Source organism: Cervus canadensis, chromosome 2, assembly GCF_019320065.1.
Source record: "Cervus canadensis isolate Bull #8, Minnesota chromosome 2, ASM1932006v1, whole genome shotgun sequence".
NCBI classification, from domain to species: Eukaryota; Metazoa; Chordata; class Mammalia; order Artiodactyla; family Cervidae; genus Cervus; species Cervus canadensis.
Genome location: NC_057387.1, coordinates 66,697,817 through 66,718,095, shown reverse-complemented (window position 1 = coordinate 66,718,095; position 20,279 = coordinate 66,697,817). Strand labels below are relative to the sequence as shown.

At 37.7% G+C, this 20,279-nt stretch overlaps 1 protein-coding gene and 1 non-coding gene across 2 annotated transcripts in view; both read left to right on the top strand.

Annotated features, from left to right (window-relative positions):
* Nucleotides 1–20,279, top strand: part of LOC122436821 (serine/threonine-protein kinase TNNI3K) — a 371,699-nt gene that overhangs the window by 173,839 nt on the left and 177,581 nt on the right. The window contains exons 16-21 of the mRNA XM_043460966.1: nt 3,070–3,156; nt 3,726–3,782; nt 4,724–4,816; nt 4,903–4,960; nt 5,082–5,276; nt 6,003–6,107. Coding sequence (XP_043316901.1) covers nt 3,070–3,156; nt 3,726–3,782; nt 4,724–4,816; nt 4,903–4,960; nt 5,082–5,276; nt 6,003–6,107 — 595 coding nt within the window. The remainder of the gene's footprint in view (nt 1–3,069; nt 3,157–3,725; nt 3,783–4,723; nt 4,817–4,902; nt 4,961–5,081; nt 5,277–6,002; nt 6,108–20,279) is intronic.
* LOC122437434 lies at nt 17,692–17,798 on the top strand. Its single transcript, XR_006268261.1, has one exon. It is a non-coding gene; the product is annotated as a U6 spliceosomal RNA (small nuclear RNA).

Sequence of the window (20,279 nt, the reverse complement as noted above, 5' to 3'; positions counted from 1 at the left end):
CATTCTTGCCTGGAGAATCCCATGGAGGGAAGAGCCTGGTAGGCTACAGTCCACGGGGTTGCAAAGAGTTGGATACGACTGAGCTACTTCACTTTCACTTTCAGAAACTGGAAAAGGAAAGGAAAGGAAACTGATGTTCCCTAGGGTCTCTAGGAGGAATGCAGGCCTGCCAACAGCTTGATTTTAGCCCAGTGAGAATCATGTTGGGACTCTGACCTCCAGAACTATAACATAGTAGAGTTGAATTAAACCACCATATCTGTGGTAATTAACAACAGCAGCAAAGAAAATGAATACACTGGTATTTATACTGGTATTGAATATTCATTACAAGGACTGATGCTGAAGCTGAAACTCCAATACTTTGGCTGCCTGATGAGAAGAACTGACTCATTCGAAAAGACCCTGATGCTGGGAAAAATTGAAGGCGAGAGGAGAAGGGGACAACAGAGGATGAGATGGTTGGATGGCATCACCGATTCAATGGACATGAGTTTGAATAAACTCCAGGAGTTGGCAATGGACAGGGAGGCCTGGTGTGCTGCAGTCCATGGGGTTGCAAAGAATCAGACACAACTGAGGGACTGAACTGAACTGACTGATTTAGAAAATTTATCTGAAGTTCCAAAAAAAGAGGTTCCAAGTTCATTTACAATTCTTGAAGCAAAATAGTAAGGCAAGAAAGCAGTGAAAAAATCCAAAAGGCATATTTATGTGTTAGAACTGTTAGGCATATTACATCTATTATCTCTCTTAATCTTTACGACAGCCTTATGAAGAAGTCTCATCACCTCTAATCTATAAACAAGGATATTTTTGAAAAGTAAAAACAAATCATGCCCTTCAATTAATCAAAATCTTCCAGCAATCTCCCATCTTCTCTGTGTTAGTATCCAGACTCCTTATCCTCACCTATAAGCTGTAAAGCTCCACATCAGTAGTATTAAAGTGTGGATTACTGATCAGCCTCACCTGGGACTTTGTTAGAAAAGCAACTCTCAGATCCCACTAGAGGCCTTTTCAATCAGAATCTCTGAGTAGGGCTTAGGAATCTGTGGTTTAACATGCCCTCCAGGTGATTCTTGTACACACAATTAAGTCTGAAAAGCACCCCTCCATGTGATGTGCATTCATCCACTTCTCCAGCTAAATCTGGACCACTCATCCTTGCTTGTGATGCTCCAACCAAACTGGCCATCTTTCATTTTCTGAACATGTCATGCTTTCTCCCATTTGGGGCTCTTTACCTTATCTCTTCTTTCTGATTAGTAGACTCTTTCTTTAGAAAGCCAACAGGTGTTGGCTTATGTCTTTCATGTTTTGCAGTTTCCCTGATTGTGAGCACATGAGAGTCCAGTAAAAGAATATTGATGGTACTAGTTTCCCATTATTTCATCACGCATGTGTGCATGCTAAGTTGTTTCAGTCATGTCTGACTCTTTTGCAACCCCATGGACTGTAGCCCACCAGGCTCCTCTGTCCATGGCATTCTCCAGGCAAGAATACCGAAGTGGTTTGCCATGCCCTCCTCACCTGTGTCGATGATTTGAGAAAATCATTGATCTGCTACAGATGATAAGATAATGGACACTAATTGTTAACTCTGTAGATATGTTTTTCTACAAGTTTAAACAATGATAGTTACAATTCTTTTTTTTTTTTTTACTTTCTTGAGGAATCTGGATCTGAAATGTTGAATTTTGAAAAGCTTTTAGTGCTGATAAATATCTTAATCATTTCATCTCATGATCCTTCATGCTCTATTAATTTTAATTCTTTTTTGAAAGGATTTAATAAGCAGGCACAATTCACAGCATATTCTCTATATTCTAGCTAAATGTATCTGAAGCCATGTTAACTATGAACCCTTCATGATAGATAAGCACTTATACTTTTTCAGTTTCTAAATTTTGCCCTTTATACAGTGAGTTATGTTGCAATTCACAAGTCTCTTGGCAGGGTCTTTAAGGCTGACTTTGTTTTCTTCTTGTATAAATTAGCTACAGTAGATTATTTTCACAGTTAAAGCATAAAATAGTATCAAAGTTTAGTTCTATTGAAAATTGTCTGTCTACTCAAGAAGGATTTGACATTTTATTCTTTGTAATTTTAAGTTCATAGTACAATTAGCAAGTTCCCAACTTTTGGTGGTATTATGTAATAGAAATTTATTTCTCAGTCATGTTACAGTTCAGGGTAGGCATTTCTGGTCAGTGGATTGCTTTTTCCCCTCCCATGTGGTCTCAGAGCCCTCCACATCCAGCTAGCAAATAGCGAGAGGAGAGAAGACTCACTTATTTCTCAAAGTCCACACCTGGAAATGACATCACTTTTGCTCATATTTACTTGATGGGTATTTGTCACAAAGCCACAGTTAGATGCAATGGGGATACAGAGTTTTTGTCCCTGGATGCGCAGCCATTCTCAGTGACAAATTCACTCTGTGAATGGAAACTACAAATATTGGTAGGCAGCCAGCTGCCTCCTGCCACAGGAATCTGTGGAAATTATCTTAATGCCCTGTTATACTGCACTTGCCAGTCAAATGTAATGCTCGTTCACAGCAAATAAATCTCTCCTTCCTGGTTACCAAATGTACTTTTCACTCTTCTAATCATGATCTTTTTATATACTCCCATTGCACTTGATGTTTACTCATTTAGAAATTCTACAATTCTTATTGTTTGTTCAATTACACTAAACTTCCTGAGAGAAGGACCACAGTTGCCTTGTTCATTGCATCCCCCATACCCAACATAGTGCTTGAAACAGTGCCTCACATATAGCAGTCTTTTTTTTTTTAATTGAAGTGTACTTACAATATTATATTATTTTCAGGTATATGACTTTGTGATTCGATGTTTTTATATGTTACAAAATGATAGTGGAGTCTTAATGAATTATTTTGAATGACTACATGAATGAAAGTACTCAATTCCTATTGCAGTGTATTACTTCTTAAGATTCATCATGTTTCAAGCTACCTCTGGTTATTTTGCAATTAGATGGTGAGCTGAATAGATCAAATAAGAATTAAGACCCTTTGCCCTTCTTTGTCTTTTCATAAAGGACATGATGCAATTGTCACACTGCTGAAACATTATAAGAGACCTCAGGATGAATTGCCCTGTAATGAATATTCTCAGCCTGGAGGAGGTACCCTCTTTCTTTTTAAATTTTCATTGTAGTGATATTGTGGCTAAAGGTAAACCTGTGTTTCTGTTAGCAACATTTTTAGGGTCTGGGAGGAAGGCTTATCAACTAGCTTTATTTTAAGAAAATGTATGTCTGAGTAAGGCTGAAAATAAAGAAGCCCCCACTTAGGCTCCTTTCTAACTCACCCACCTGCAGTTCCTCCAGGTTTTACCCCTGGACTGGGTGTTTGTGAGGCTGTACATGCCTGGGAAGGCCCAGTAAGCTGGGCAGTCACTTTCCCTTCCAGCAGTCTATTAAGGCAGGACAGAGAATACTCATATGCAGACACAAATTAAAGTTGCTGGAGTCTGCTAGACCTTGGACTTGTATTCTTAATCATTTTACGTACACTCTAAATAGATACTTGCTCTGCAGTTTCAGTATCCACAGAAGGCCTGGGCTTAAGTTACACTCTCACTCGGTGTTATTAGCAAATTTTCTTTCGTTATGTGCTTCTTTGTATAATGCTTAACTTTTATGTTGGAAAAATCATTTGCTACTTTTAACTCTATAATATAATTGTATTTCAGATGGCTCCTATGTGTCTGTTCCATCTCCTTTGGGGAAGATTAAAAGCATGACAAAAGGTATTTTAATATGGGACAATTGTTATATTTTATTACTGAGTAATTACTGCCTCAAGTATGGTAACTTCCTATTTTGTCTTACATATTACAAATGACTACTTTGCAGGCATAAGTAATATTATTAGCAGATCATTCTTTCCACGATTAACCTCATCTGCTGTTATTTTGCATATGTCCTTTTATTTCATGAACGTGTAACTGTGAAAATTCCATATGAATATTAAAAGATCAAATTCTCATAGACTTCTGTGTTTTTAATGAAAGTTAAGTTGTAACTATTAATATCTTTCATAAGAATTGGTGACAGGTTTGTCATAGGGAAAAAAAACTGAAAAAAAAATTATTTTTCAAGAGATCCCAAACAAGTAATACTTTGGGAACTTTCTGATTGTATACTACACACAGAAATTAATACCACTGAATTAGGGAAGTGAAATGTATACAACTATAAATTTATATTGAATTATATAGAGTTTGAAATTCTAAAAAATTATTTCTAGCTTTGAATGTGTCTTCTGAATGATTCACATGCTTATTTCCTAATTGGCATCTCTTTAAGGTGGAATTTATGGCTATTTGACTAAGCTTTGTGTGACAGGTTGAAGGGATTGACCAGATAAAACTCTTTATCATGATGTGATGTGAACTGTATTCCAGAGTCGCCACATCATACAGACAAGTAGTGGTTGGCCAAATCAGGTATAAACTCTCTGATAAAAAAGGTCAGGTAGCAAAGGCAGAGAGCTAACATGTTTTTAATGCATAGGGATAGGGATCATTTGCGACAAGGTTTTTGTATGTCCAAATAGTCAGTTACAGTTGGAAAATTAAATGGTACTAGGGAAAGATGTTTTTCGTTAAGCATATATGTGCATGTTTAAACATCCACATGTTTGCTGTTTATTTTTTTAAAAATATAAAATAATGATTCCTGTTTGCAGAGAAGGCAGATGTTCTCCTCTTAAGGGCTGGCTTGCCTTCACATTTCCATCTTCAGCTCTCAGAAATTGAGTTCCATGAGATTATCGGCTCAGGTAACTTAAGAAAATACTAGTCTCTTTTAGTTTAATGAGCTCCATATGATAACATGTGTTTACGTGTTTGTCTTACACAATTTTAGGTTCCTTTGGGAAAGTGTATAAAGGACGATGCAGAAATAAAATAGTGGCTATAAAACGGTAAGCAAGCAAATGAGAAATTTTAGCATCTGAGTAGTAAACGTTGAGAAGAATATGCATGGTGAGCCCCTTGTTTTGATTCATCTGATGACTGAAGACTTCCCCTTGCTGTCATTTCCAGTTACCGAGCCAACACCTACTGCTCCAAGTCGGATGTGGATATGTTTTGCCGAGAGGTGTCCATCCTCTGCCGGCTGAATCACCCGTGTGTCGTTCAGTTTGTGGGTGCTTGCTTGAATGACCCCAGCCAGTTCGCCATTGTTACGCAGTACATATCCGGGGGTTCCCTGTTCTCCCTGCTCCATGAACAGAAGAGGTATGGTCACTGATCTATCATTTTGCATGTCATTGGAATTACAGTTACAGCACCTCATATGCTTTCTGCTTAGATGAGCCTTTACTTTCTGAAATCTCCGAGTTCTAGGAAATGGGGCATTCTAAAGATGGCCAATAATTTATGCCCAATAATTATTTTTTAATGAATAGAAAGACTTCTATGTTTTCTTAACAAGAATCCAGTTTAAGATAACAAATTCAAGGAATTTAAATTAGTAACTGAATAATTAGGCTAAATTTGACGTACCAGGAAAGCAGATATGTGTGAGCTCAGAATAAAATAATTACCAGGGGTCGCAGTATTTATTTTTTAAAGTTTTAAGAAAGAATAATCTTGTACAAGTCTAATTTGAATTCACTTCCTATATCTATGCATATGATAATTAGAATGTGGTTTTTACTCAGGGATTAGATTTCCTTTTTATGTTATTATAAAGAAATTAACTGCAATATTACAAATGTTATAAAATCAAGTTGAATGTTTAAATAAGAGGGGCTGGTATCTGAATTGATCTATAGTTAAGTATTATCAGGTGTAGAAAAGCTATTTTTCCACATTTGTTGAGTTTTTAGCTTAACCTTCAATCAAGCAAAAAAGGCTGAAATTGTACAGAATAACAAATTACACACACTATTGATTTCTTTTAAAAGATGTAGTATTGGATTTGACCATTTCATCCTCATTAAATCTATTTTTAACTTCTAGGATACTTGATTTGCAGTCAAAATTAATCATTGCAGTAGATGTTGCCAAAGGTATGGAGTACCTTCACAACTTGACACAGCCAATTATTCACCGTGACTTAAACAGGTATTTTTACCCCTAAATAATGAACCTGAAATTGTGTAACTGACCAGGAGTCTAAGATAGATTTCAGCGAAGATACGTTTTATATTTATTGTAGAATACAATTTTCTACTCTGTGGGTGAGGGGATGGGCTACCATTAGCCTAGGCAATAGAATGTTGTGCCATTGTCTTTTACAGAAATATAAAGCTGTATAACTGCTTCTCAGGGATCTTTCAAAGCTATGAAAAATATCCAGAAAGATTATAACATCTGTAAAATTCAACAGCTAACTAGTTCTCAGGCCACTAGAGTCAGATCAAGGATTGAGATCAATGACCATTATAGAATATCATGTCTCTTGCAAAGTTAGGTATTGTAGGAGGACCTGATATAAAATTGTCTGAAATACTATTTTATGCTAACATTTTGGTATTTTTCTTATAAGAACAAACTCAACCAAAACACAGCAGCTCATTTACATCACTATCACGTGAAGATGTTTTCATGTGGAATGGAGACTTGAAGCAAATACAGAGTTATTGTGTCTCAGTGGTGGAATCCCAAGGTTTTTTGTTTGTTTGTTTTAGTAGTGAATGCTTTCTCTAAGCAAAGTCTTACAGGGAGGCCGATACACAAAATGGAACAGCTTTAGTCAGAGGCCGAGTGTATTGTAGAAAATTCATTTCTCTACTGTTCATTTCTCACTGCCAAAGAGGGAGCTCCTTGGGCCATCTCTCTATAATCCCAGAGATGCTAAGGAGAAAAGGTGGAAAAATTTAATAAATCACTAGTTTATAAAACAAGTCAGATTATTCAAAATATATATGTGTATTTTATAGTTGTCAATGAGGTTCAAATAGGTCCCATGCATGACCCTTTATACAAAGTCCACAGTTCTGAAACTACTAAATATTCATTAATTATGCCAGTCATTTGTTCAGCAACTACTTGGGTATCTACTATGTTCAAAGCCTTTATACTTGGCATGACAGAGCCAGGTACAACTGCCACAGACTCCAGTACTCAATATACTTTAGGTATGAACCAATAAGTTATTTTAAGGAGATAGTGAAATATTTTCTGTAAAATTTCAGAAAGAATAAAAATTACTGCTGAAGAATTTAAAAACAACTTTATGGAAGAGGTAACATTCGAGCTTGACCGTAAAGGATGGATAGAGTTTGGAAGCGCACCCCAGGCTTAGGGAAGATGTGAAAAAAATAGATGTTAGAAAGTTAAAGGCATGTATAGGAGTACTGAATAGTTTCACTTCAGTGGATGAAATGTATAAATGTATTTAGTGTATGTAATGTATGAAGAGGACTGTTGGGAGAGAAAAATAAATTGAAACAAGAGCACAGAAATTATTAAATGCTAGAGTAAAGCAGTTTAGACTTTGCTCTAAAAGCAAGAAGGAGGCACTGAGAATATTTCAGCAAGGAATCAGAAATTTGGGACTGTATTATGGCAGGATTAATTCAGCATCTTTGTAAAAGATCAGCTTGAGCAGAAAGTCAAGAAACTGGTGAAGCAGTTGTTGCAGTGATCTAGATAAGTAATGAAAAGCAGAATTTCACTAATGGCAGAGGAAATGAAAGGAAGAGACAGATATGAAATATAGGAGCGATAAAATTAGATATGAGCAGTGGCCGAATCTTAGATATTGGAAGTAAACATATATAGGACTCAATCTATTTATAATTATTTACTAGTTTTCAAGTAAAATTAGTTTCTCTTCTGTTATTATTTTCTTTGTGTGTTAGTAGCTCAGTTGTGTCCAGCTCTTTGTGACCCTATGGACTGTAGCCTGCAAGGTTCCTCTGTCCATAGAATTATCCAGGCAACAATACTGAAGCAGGTTGCCATTTCCTTCTCCAGGGGATCTTCCCAACTCAAGGATCAAACCTGAGTCTCCCACATGCAGGCAGATTCTTTACTATCTGAAACCCCAAGGAAGCCCATTATTTTTTTTACCTCTCTTTTAAAAGTATTTATGTTAATAAGCATATTTTTTTCTATGGGCTTCAGTAGCAATAGTTAGGAAATCTAGATTTAGGTGATAAATTATCAACCTGGTGATTTGTGAGTTTTAGGCATATTATTTTTCATCCCAGCCACCTTTGCCATGTGTCATTAAAATAAATGAGAGATCACTGAGTTTTCTCTGGCTGCAACTCTTCATTTATAGGGCAGCTGAATGTGTGTTCTGCTGCCCTGAGAGTAAGTGTAAATTGTTACCACCAGGTAATAAAGCAGGACCAAAAATATAAATGTTGTTGGTTAAAAGTTTCAATAGAACATTATATAACAGAAGTTTATATTTACCATTTCTTCTGTCTCTAACCTAAATACTTAAATTATACCAAAAAGTCTTATGAAACACTGTTTCATAGGAGCTTTCAATATAATAGAGTACCAAGGTATTATATTTATTATTTGTGGACATTGTTTTTTACTGCTTTTTAGTCTCAGTTTAGTTCAGTTCAGTTGCTCAGTCATGTCCAACTCTTTGCGACCCCATGGGCCGCAGCACATCAGGCTTCCCTGCCCATCACCACCTCGCAGAACTTACTCAAACTCATGTCCATTGAGTCAGTGATACCAGCCAACTATCTCATCCTCTGTCGTCCCCTTCTCCTCCTGCCTTCAATCTTTCCCAGCATCAGTCTTTTCCAGTGAGTCAGTTCTTCGCATCATGTGGTCAAAGTATTGGGAGTTTCAACTTTAGCATCAGTCCTTCCAATGAATATTCAGGAATGATCTCCTTTAGGATTAACTCGTTTGATCTCCTCGCAGTCCAAAGGACTCTCAAGAGTCTTCTCCAACACCACAGTTCAAAAGCATCAATTCTTCAGCACTCAGCTTTCTTTATAGTCCAACTGTCACATTCATACATGACTATTGGAAAAACCATAGCTTTGACTAGCTGGACCTTTGTCAGCAAAGTAATGTCTCTGCTTTGCCAACAAAGGTCCATCTGTCTAGTCTAGCTCCTAGTCTAGTGACAATAAAACATTCAGCTTTTCAGGTTTATGTAGCATGCATACTACCCAAAACAGTCCTTTCCTCAGAGGGCTTACTATAATCTGGTTAGGTACATAAAACATATGCTCAGGAAGCAAATTAATTGCCATTTAATGGGGAATGATTAATCAGCCATTTTCAAAGGAGTTTTAGTAAATTAAATGAGATGGATGAAACTGGAGCCCCTTAAACAGAGTGAAGTAAGCCAGAAAGATAAAGAACATTACAGCATACTAACACATATATATGGAATTTAGAAAGATGGTAACGATAACCCTATATGCAAAACAGAAAAAGAGACACAGAAGTACAGAACAGACTTTTGAACTCTGTGGGAGAAGGTGAGGGTGGGATGTTTTGAAAGAACAGCATGTATATTATCTATGGTGAAACAGATCACCAGCCCAGGTGGGATGCATGAGACAAGTGCTCGGGCCTGGTGCACTGGGAAGACCCAGAGGAATCGGGTGGAGAGGGAGGTGGGAGGGGGGATCGGGATGGGGAATACGTGTAAATCTATGGCTGATTCATATCAATGTATGACAAAACCCACTGAAATGTTGTGAAGTAATTAGCCTCCAACTAATAAAAAAAATAAATAAATAAAAAAATAAAAGCCTATTTACAAAAAAAAAAAAAAAATCACAGTAGAATGGAAAACTTCCTGGAGGATATAGAACTAAAACTAGACATTGAAGGCTAGGCATGTATCTTCCCTCAGTCTTTTCATAGCATACTGATCCTTGCATTTGCACAATGCTTACAAATCCCCTCCCACTGAAATAGGTGGAAGGAAAGATATATAACACAGAGTGAAGAACTCAGGCATTGCAATTGTATTGAAATAACCTTCTTCCATGTTTCTCTTCTCTATTCTGGGCAGGTCAGGGCTTCAGGATCAGCAATCCTGCTCTCTTCATTTCAGATTTACAAAACTGAGCATAGCGTCTCACACAGTGCTGTTCAGTCAATGCATTTTTAACTGAACCAAATTCCTGAGGCCTTTCCATGAACATCATTTCAGAAAGCAATGATCTAGTTGGTACAAGTATGACTACTTGTAGAAATAGAGTCCGAATAACTTGCCCAGTACCTTTTATGGTTCTAAAGGAAAGAAGATGTTTGTGGTTACAGATCAACCCACACAGAGGGGAAACTTGTATCTTTGGTTTCATGGTTATTGATTTATTTGAGTGAAAGAAAAAACTTTGCCTTTTCCCTTGTAAGTTTCTTACCATATAAATCTGAATGTTATTTTCGATCTTCAGTATATGTTAGAAATTCAAGGAGTGCTTAAGGAGGTAGTTCTTTCCAGTGATTATAATAATTTATTTAGTATTTACAATGTGAAAAAGCTCTGCTAAGCCTTTGTCATGTATACTTTCATTTAATTTCTTAGCAATTCTATAATATAATTATTATTATGTCATTTTACTGTAACAAAATTGTCTAAAGGTATTATGCCCAGAGCCACATCCTTATAGACATATTGTGCTGTTCCAACAACAAAACCAAGTCAGTACAGAGAGATAGAAAGAAGCTGGTGATATTGGATGAGCATCAGCCATATTTGTCAACCTTGCTCTTTGTACCTCAGTCCTGTAGGCTAAATTCCTGTGACCCAAATCACTTCTCATATCATCTCCTTGTGCTTCTTTATTTCTGCTTTATTTCTTCTTCTACACCCCATGTTCTGCAAGTATGGAGCAGAGGTTGCATGTGAGGCACAAGGATATGTTTTCTTTGTCCCATAGTGTTCAGATGTTGTTCAGTCACCCAGTTGTGTCTGACTCTTTGTGACCCCATGGACTGCAGCACACCAAGGCCTCCCTTTCCCTCACCACCTCCCAGAGTTTACCCAAGTTCATGTCCATTACATTGGTGATGCCATCCAGCCACCTCATCCTCTGACACCCTCTTCTCCTTCTGCCCTCAATCTTTCCAAGCATCAGGGATTTTTCCAGTGAGTCATCTCTTCCCATCAGGTGGCCAAAATACTGGAGCTTCAGCTTCAGCATCAGTCCTTTCAGTAAGCATTCAGGGCTGATTTCCCTTAAGATTGACTGGCTGGATCTCCTTGCTGTCCAAGGGACTCTCAGAAGTCGTCTCCAACACCACAGTTCAAAGGCATCAATCCTTTGGCGTTCTGCCTTCTTTATGGTCCAGCTCTCACAACCATACATGACCACTGGGAAGACCATAGCCTTGATTATACAGACCTTTGTTGGCAGAGTGATGTCTCTACTCTTGAACATACTGTCTGGTTTTGTCATAGATTTCCTGCTAAGAAGCAGTCATCTTCTGATTTCATGGCTGCAGTCACCATCTGCAGTGTTTAAATATTTTTAAATGTGTAGCTCTAGGCAAGAATGTACTTTTCAATTTATCATGGACCCCACCACCTACCAATTTACCATTTTATATCTGGTCCAATTTATATATTCACTTTGTGGCATTGGAGCTTGAAAAAATATGGTTTATAGCTACACATTTTAATGTTTTTACTTTATACAAGCAGCTATGTTTTCTTGGAAAAGTACATTTCCCAAATTTTTTGATGTTGAAACCAAACATCACTGCAAACATCAAATAAATGGTCTTTCCCCTATATAATTATATAGTATCAGTTCAATTTAGTCACTCAGTCATGTCCAACTCTTTGCGACCCTGTGGACTGCAGCACATCAGGCTTCTCTGTCCATCACCAATTTCCAGAGCTTGTATATAGTATAACAACACTGTAACCAACAAAATAGTGACGTTTCCAACAGATTGGCTATGACACTCCCAAGAGTGTATTACCGCTAGCGCCACCTGGGAAGCCCTGTAAACTGTGAAGCACTATACAGACGTCAGTTGTTATTGCAATTTATCCCTTACATGTTCCTTTATGAGGATGGAAAGACATTCCTCAATATTCTCATTTATATGGATATGTATTCTTATATAACACAACTAATTAATTGGAGCTCTGGGTCTAGATGTGAGGACATTTTTGAGTGTCAGCTTATTCGAGTGACTACAAAGAAAAATAATTAGAGATGATTTAAAAACAGCCAACTTGCTGATGGCAAATGACAGATAATTTAAAATGACAGCACTAGTAAAAAAATTTTAATTTTGAAAATGGATTTAACTAAATTAGTGAAGATTTCAGAAAGTATTAAGAAAATACTGACTATAAGTTTTAATAATTATTTTAAGTTGACATATGCATTTGCCTTTCAGTTGAATACAAAATATAAAAACTATGCATTAAAAAAAAAACAGTAATTAAGTACACATTAACGAATTATTGTTTTTCTAATTACCTATTAGGTACACTTGTATTCCTTGATTAACCTGAATTATAGAGTTCACTCTTAGCTAGTCCTTTCACTTGTGACTTTTCTAATAAGTGGTTATACAAGTAGAATTTAGCATTCACTGGCAGGTACCATCGTGCAGAGAATTCTGAATACTTGAATGTAGGCCAATTAGTTGATTACACTTCAATATTTATAGTAAGTCTTAAAAGAGAACCCTTGAAACTCATGAAATTTTTCACAATTCTACTTGTGTAAATCTAGTAAAACCCCAGTCACAAGTGGCATTTCAAATTTTGTCAAAAAGTTTTTCATTTACTTGGACTTAAAAATTAAGGTAATTAATTAATTAATATCCAGGATTTGAATGATTGATATGAGGCAGAGTCTATGCAATGCCTGGAAGAATGGCTGAGAATGAAGGACCAACAGCCCTTTTCCAGCAGAGCTTAGAGCCTAAGTATTATTTCCCAGCATTTCCCCGTCGTAAGTATCATGTACAGGCCCTCATTTAAAAAACAAATTCAGAAACCCTCTTCTGAAGGCACAGATTGAGAATATCCTAAATTGGCCTGGAACCAATACTTTAAAAAAGATTACCAGATAATTTTATAATCAAGCAAAGAGAGAAAATGTTGTTCTAGTTGGAGTGGTTCTAAAATTTGGCTGCACATTCCCTGGTGTCTCAGACAGTAAAGGATCTCCCTGCAATGCAGGAGACCTGGGTTCGATCCCTGGGTTGGAAAGATCCCCTGGAGAAGGGAATGGCAACCCACTCCAGTATCTTGCCTGGAGAATTTCATGGACAGAGGAGCTGTCCACAAGCTACAGTCTATGGGTTGCAAAGAGCTGGACATGACTGAGTGACTTAACTCTAGAATTTGTAGGAAAAGTTCAGGAAAACTCTAATGCTGCTTCAATCAGAATCTCAGGGTCTATGCCCAAGTGTCATATTTTCAGAGAACACTACAAGCAATTCAAACATGCAGGCCGCAATGAGAACTACCTTCTAGTCTAATACCAGTTACTCCTCTTAACCATTTGCTATACAATTTCATCCTTCTCCACTGCCAGGGTGAGTAGGAATATTGGGGAATCAAGTCACAGTGTAATTCTAAATAGTTTGTGAATCATTGCCCCAAATACAGTATAATCATTCATTCATTCATTCAGTCACTGATTCAACAACTAATGCAAAAGACAGAGCCACATGCTTATGATGCCGTTGCTACAGAGTAAGTTCCAAGATCCAGCAGTTAATCATGGGAATTGTGCTGTGTATACAAATGCATTCTAGAGCGTCTAATTTCTAATTTGTAGTTAACACTAGAAAGTTCCCAGGAGTGTAGAATCTTCACCAGCAGCCAAAAAGAAGTAAGAGTTTCAATTTTGGCCAGTTGCAATGCACACAGTTCATATAGGTATTCAAGGCTATTAATCCCTGGAAGAATACAGACCTACATATAATAAATTAATATACACATATATAAAGATTTGCATAAATGTGTATGTTAATATTATATATCAATGCACATTTTTATGTTTTTGTGATGCTTCCATTCTTTATCATCTGCAGTTTTGAGGAAATTAAGCCTTGAGGAAAATAATTTGAGAGATATTTTTCTCAGTTTAAAGATGAGACATAGCTGTCACCAGTTGGGATTTATAGAGGGAAAATTAATTCATTACATGCGAGGGGTGCCTTGGAGCTTAGGGCTTAGAGCCAAAGGGCTTAAGGGGTGCCTGTGTTGTGAAATGTCTATATCCAAATTTGTAAGGTGACATAAGATTTTCAAAAGATTGTTTTTAATTTTTAATTAGAGGATAGTTGCTTTACAATGTTGTGCTGGTTTCTCCTATACAACAATGTGAGTCAGCCAGAAGTATAAATATGTCCTCTCCCCTTTGAGCCTTCCTCTCACCTCTTCCCCATCCCAGCCCCCCAGGCCAACACAGAGCACCCACTGACTCCGTATGCTCGGCAGCTGCTTCCCATTAGGTATTTAGTTTACACATGGTGGTGGTGGTGTGCGTATATGAGTGCTACTCTCTCAACTCGTCTTACCCTCCCCTTCCCCCATTGTGTCCTCAAGTCCGATTCTACATCTGCATCTCTATTCCTGCCCTGCAAATAGGTTCATCAGTACCATTCTTATAGAGTCCATATATATGTGTTAATATACAGTATTTGTTTTTCTCTTTCTGACTTTACTCTGTTTAATAGGCTCTAGGTTCATCCACCTCACCACAACTGGTGCAAATTTGTTTCTTTTTATCACTGATAATATTCCATTGCATATATGTACCACAACTTCTTTATCCACTCATCAATCAATTAAGTAATCAGAAACTATCTGTTTCAATTTCATTACTACTCTGAGTAATGAGGAAAAATGCTAAACTATTCAGCTTTCCAAGATGAACTTAGAATTTGTTTGAGTAGGTTATCTACATCGGGTAGGTTATCTACTGCAATAATAGACCTCAAAATGCATAATGGTTCAAAAACAATAGAAGTTTGTATCTTAATTTTGTGAATGAATAGGTTATTGGGGTTGTCCCTTATCCATGTGGTTGTTCAGGACCCATTTTCAACATGTGGTATCCAGGGTCTCCTTGGTTTTCAGCTCCATTCAAGTGAGCATCAGTGGAACAAGGATATGTGAGATGTGCATGAAATGTTTTACAGACCAGGCATTAGAGTGGCATATATCACTTTCAGTCACATCTTATTGGCCACAGCTCAATCAAATAGCCATGCTTGACTGCCAGGAGTTCTTAGAAGCATATTCTGTCTGCCCAGAAGGGGAAATGAGTTTTGGTAGACAGCCAGCAGTCTGGGTTCCATTCCCTTCTTTGCACAGTGATAACAGGTACTAGGGTTTGGGCAGCAGGGTGGTCTAGATTGGCGTGAGCTAGTTGCACAAACATAATGTTAACTGCATACTAAATATTTTTAGTCTGTAAACATATTTCACAATGTATAAACTAATACCACTAACTGGGAAATGTAGTAAAAGCTACTCAGTAAAGCATATTATATATAAATTAATTTTAAAATAATTTTCATTCACTTTGTTACACTGAAAATATGAGAATAGCTTTGGAAATAGTGGGACTTGTCCCTGAACCAAAACATGGTTCAAGAGTAAAAACATGTACTGTAGTAAGATATAATAGTATGAAATAGGCTATATAAATTCAAAAACATCTCACGATTCCACTTGCTCTGTGTCAATGAAAACACACACACATTTTTCTTTAAAAGTGAAAATTAAAACACAGGCTCTGATCATGATATTCAGAGAACCTTATTATACCATACCCATATGAAGGGGTTCCTCAAACATTTAGTTCTACAAATTAATCCTATGTCTGAGCTTCACTCAGGGGTTGATATTTGGTCACATTTTCCATTCCCGTTTCTGACATGCTTAAAATCAGTCTGTCCTCAGCTCCATGAACCTCCAGAAGAAGCAGACAGTTCCCTCTGACTCTCAAGTTCCTACCTGTTATTTAAATAGAATTCATCACCCAGTTCATCCTCCTCTTCTCTGATAGTAGATCTAGCCCTGCCCTCTTACCTGATTCTCACAGATCCCAAAGGGTCAGCTGTGCCCTAAACATTCTCAGCACATTTCATTTTGGTTCCTCATCCTGAACCAAATTAGCAGTCCCCCCCTCCCCTACTCTATCCTATAATATCCCTTAGTCCTGCTTTGTCCTTTGTTTGTACTCCCCTGGAAATAGAAAGTTTCCTCAGAGGCCCAGTTAAAATGTTCTTCCTCTCTCAGCTGCCTCCATTAGAACCTCTCATTTAATTTTGGCTGCATCTACTAATTCTAAAAATAGTTTTCTTACTTAACACCCCATTAAGTAAATTCCCTTAGACACATACTTCCTTTAAATTAAAGCAGGTATATTTAAATCAGAGGAAAGCTCTGTTCCTTCTGCCCACACTATCATATTGCTAACACAAACCTAGTGGAGCTTGCCATCTTTCACTGTAACTTCCATCAGAATCTTTGCCTTGGTCCTCCCAGTTAGACACAACCCTCAATCTCACATCACAGAGGTAGAATCTAAGCCAGCCTATGCCATGTGACACAATACACAAGATTATGTGTGCACCCAAAGTAATGTGTGTGTGAAGAGAAAGTAGAAGGTCAGGGTTTGGCCGAAAACAGAAATTCTGTGATACCAAAATTCACTTTTGGTTTGACATAAAATACTACCGCCCCACAATGAAGCCTGGCCTCAGGCTTTCTTACATCGCGCTTTTTGTGGTGAACGGGTCGGTCCACTGCCTCTTTGCCCAGTACACAGCCATACCTTGGGAATTCCCAAAGTAGGAGAGCCTGGGGCAGGGTTACCTTCTCTCACCTAGGTTGGAGCTTGGGGTACTGCTGTACCCCTCTTGACCTGACAAAACCTTTCCAGTGCTTCCCTGTTCCGGACAGTGAACTTACTGGCCTGCAATTTTCTAGTGTTGCTGCTTCCTCACATTGCCATTTTCCATCCTTCGGGGATACAGCCTGTGTAAAGTTAGCTTTTGAAAATGTCAACAAAGGCTTTTCTCTGGTCGGCCTCCTTTCTTCTCTGCTCTCATTTCTTGGGAGGCACTGGGAGTGCCCCTCTTGGCACCTTGTCGATTTCCTAAGCAGCTAACCTTTCAATAATATTAATGTCGCCTGTGGTTATCTATTTCTCAGTTCATCATTTTCAACCTTTGTTTGCTGAGATTCATTTATGTGGTTGTGTTCTTAAGATCCTGGAGTTTAATAGAGACCAACCTGATTCAGGGCCCACAACCAGAATTTCTAGCTAATAAATGAGGAACAGTCTTAATAGGTGGATATTTATTTTTCCATTGATTGAATTTCCAATAGCTCTACCTTGAATTTGATCTAGAGAAAGAGATGCAGAAAATCATAAATGTTCTTGCCTTGTTTAATATTTTCTGTCTCAAAATCCTCCTTGTCAGCCCTGTGAGAAAGCAACTTTTCCAGTAATACTAGTCTTCTTTTGAGCTTGCAGCATGGACAGTTCTGGGAATCTGTATTGCTGTGAGTTACCATCCTATTAGAAGGCTACAGGATGAAGTTATTGAGATTGCAGGCCACAAAACCAGACTGGGCTGGTTCAAGTACCAACTCTGTTACATCTTACCTGTGTCCTTCTGCAGTTTGTTTAAATAACAGTTTTCCAGTTTGAAGGATGGCAATAATAATACCTATCTTACTGGGTTTTAATAAGAAAACACATTAGATATTATTGTGCTCGCTTCGGCAGCACATATACTAAGGTTGGAACGATACAGAGAAGATTAGCATGGCCCCTGCGCAAGGATGACACGCAGATTCGTGAAGCGTTCCATATTTTTAAAGAAAAAAAAAAAAGAAAAGGAAAAAAAAAAAAAAAAGAAGAAAACACATTAGATATTATCATCATTATTTTTCTTATTTATTTTTTCTGGAGGAATATTTTCACTACTTAATATTCTTGAATGCCCAAATTTCTTTACTGAGTTAAATGTTTCTAAAGAGTTGGCTCCCTTTTTTTATTATAGTGCCACATATTTTGTTTATGATATCTCAGATGCCTTGTTTCTTCTTGTCATAAAGATGTAAGAGCTAACTGGATTGTTTGACCGTAGATCTCTGTATGTGTGGTGAAGAAAATGGCAACCCAATCCAGTAATCTTGTCTGGGAAATCCATGGACAGAGGAACCTAGCAGGCTACAGTCCATGGAGTTGCAAAAGAGTCGGACATGACTTAGCTACTAAATAACAACTGTTTATATATATAAAAATGGGGCCAGGGAATTCTCATCCCATATTACTTCCTTTGTTGAGACCTCTCTATCCCTTCATGGTTCAAACTTGCAGCAGGGATTCAGTCTGTCACACTGGGTTGATGCAGATGTAGAATAGAATTTGGATTAAAAACATAGTTAAGGGTTGACAGGGTTATTTGATTATCCAACACCCTTCTCAGTGATTATTCTTCCTAGGGCTCATTCACACAACTTAAACATACAGTTTAAACACCTGCCATTCGGTCATTCAACAATCATTGCTTGGGAGCACAATGTCAGAGACAGGGAAGGCACATCCCAGAGTTCATGCAGGTAAAAAGATCAAGTAGGAAAAACCCTGATTTTGCAGAGGATGTATGGGGTGGGGCATCTAGGTAGGTAGGCATCTTTCCTTCCTCGCACCCAGTTAGCTTACCAGCTACCCAGCTAAGACACTGTCCTTCTCACTCTAAGGAGAAGGGGAGAATGTTTTCAAAGTTAACATTGAGAAGGTTGCCTCTGCTCTTCCCTCAGTAGTAAAAGAAAAGGAAAAAATGCATCCTATCACACCCTCTTGATTCTCAGAAGACCATAATTTTTCTGGTTTCTATTTCTGTTCTCATCGTGTCACCCTTGTTATGTCATTTGACTTCTTTCTGCCTCAGGTTCCTCATTTGCAAATGAAGATAATGATGTCTGTGTCTACCTGTTCACAGAGATATCTTTGCAGTTAATAGGGGTGTCAGGACAAAGGTACATGGAGCACTTTAGAGAAATACTCTACAAGAAAAATCAGTATAACATTTTTATTAATCATATGGTACTGGGTTGCCAGAAAGTCTCAGAGGAAGACTCATTTTGCATCCAACTGCTGGATCTCTACTATTTGTAGAGTAGTCTGAATTATCTTCCTCCCACCAAAGGTGAAAGCTGTTGTGGTTAATAAATGGTATGGGAGACAACATACTCCTTTTCTGAAAGGCTTACTATTACCTTGACCAGCATGGAGAAAAGAGCACATGAACCTCACAGAATGATTAGAACTCTTTAATCCTGGAGGGATGGCCTTTGTATCAATTACATTTTAAGCCCTGTATGCGAAGAACTGTATTCTCAGTCACTAAACCCTCTTTTAACGGCTTTAACAACCTACAGAAAGTAAGTGAAAAGCATGCCTGGTGCCACAGATGAAACAGTGTTAGAGCATTGATGATGTCTGGCTTCTTTTCTTTGGGGAGGGAAATCCCCTTCTAAATTCTTAAAATAGCAGTTGGCTTTCATTAAATCTATTCAGAGTTAAGGGTCTGAGGATCTTGAGTGACCCCTTTCTTTGGGAACGGAGCACATTTTAATAGGCTTTTTCCTGTCTGTGGTCCCAGAAAGATTTAGCCGCTGGCAGGCCTCCTGAATTGCTGGGATTTGTAAAGGAAAGAATTGATTACAGCCTTCCTCTAATTCTTTCTCTTTCTTTAATTTCTTTTTTCCCATTTCATACAAAGAATGAGAAAGATATTCTGAGTTTCCTTCTATTGAGATATGGTTGGCCTTTAGGGCAGACATTTTAGCATTGAACTTTTATTAACCTCTACTGGGTTTGACAAAAATTGTTTTTGTTTTTTGGTTTTTCTTGCTTCCTAAATATGAGGCTAAAGAGTTCCTTTTTACTAAGCTTCTTCCCCAGAATTGTAAGTAGTAGAGAGAAAACAAAAGTTTGGGGATTTATTTTTATTATTTTATTTTGTTTGGGGTTTTTTGTTATTTTTTTTGTTTGGGGTTTTCTCTGTTTTTGACTTTGTCCATTAAATTGCATCTATATGCTCTTAAATATAGGACTTAATATAGGAGTTAACACATGCTATTTGTTCTGATGAAAATACCCATCCCTGCCCAAACCTCCTTCCTTTCTTCTTCTGAGTGCCCCTTCTCTCACTTTCTTCAATAACACCTTTCTCCTGACTAATTCCTGCTTCTTCTTCCAGGGAGCACTGCTAGGTGTTCCCCCAGCACACCCTACTTATCTCTGGATAGCAATCTTAAAATTTCTCATGTATTTCAATACCTTTCCT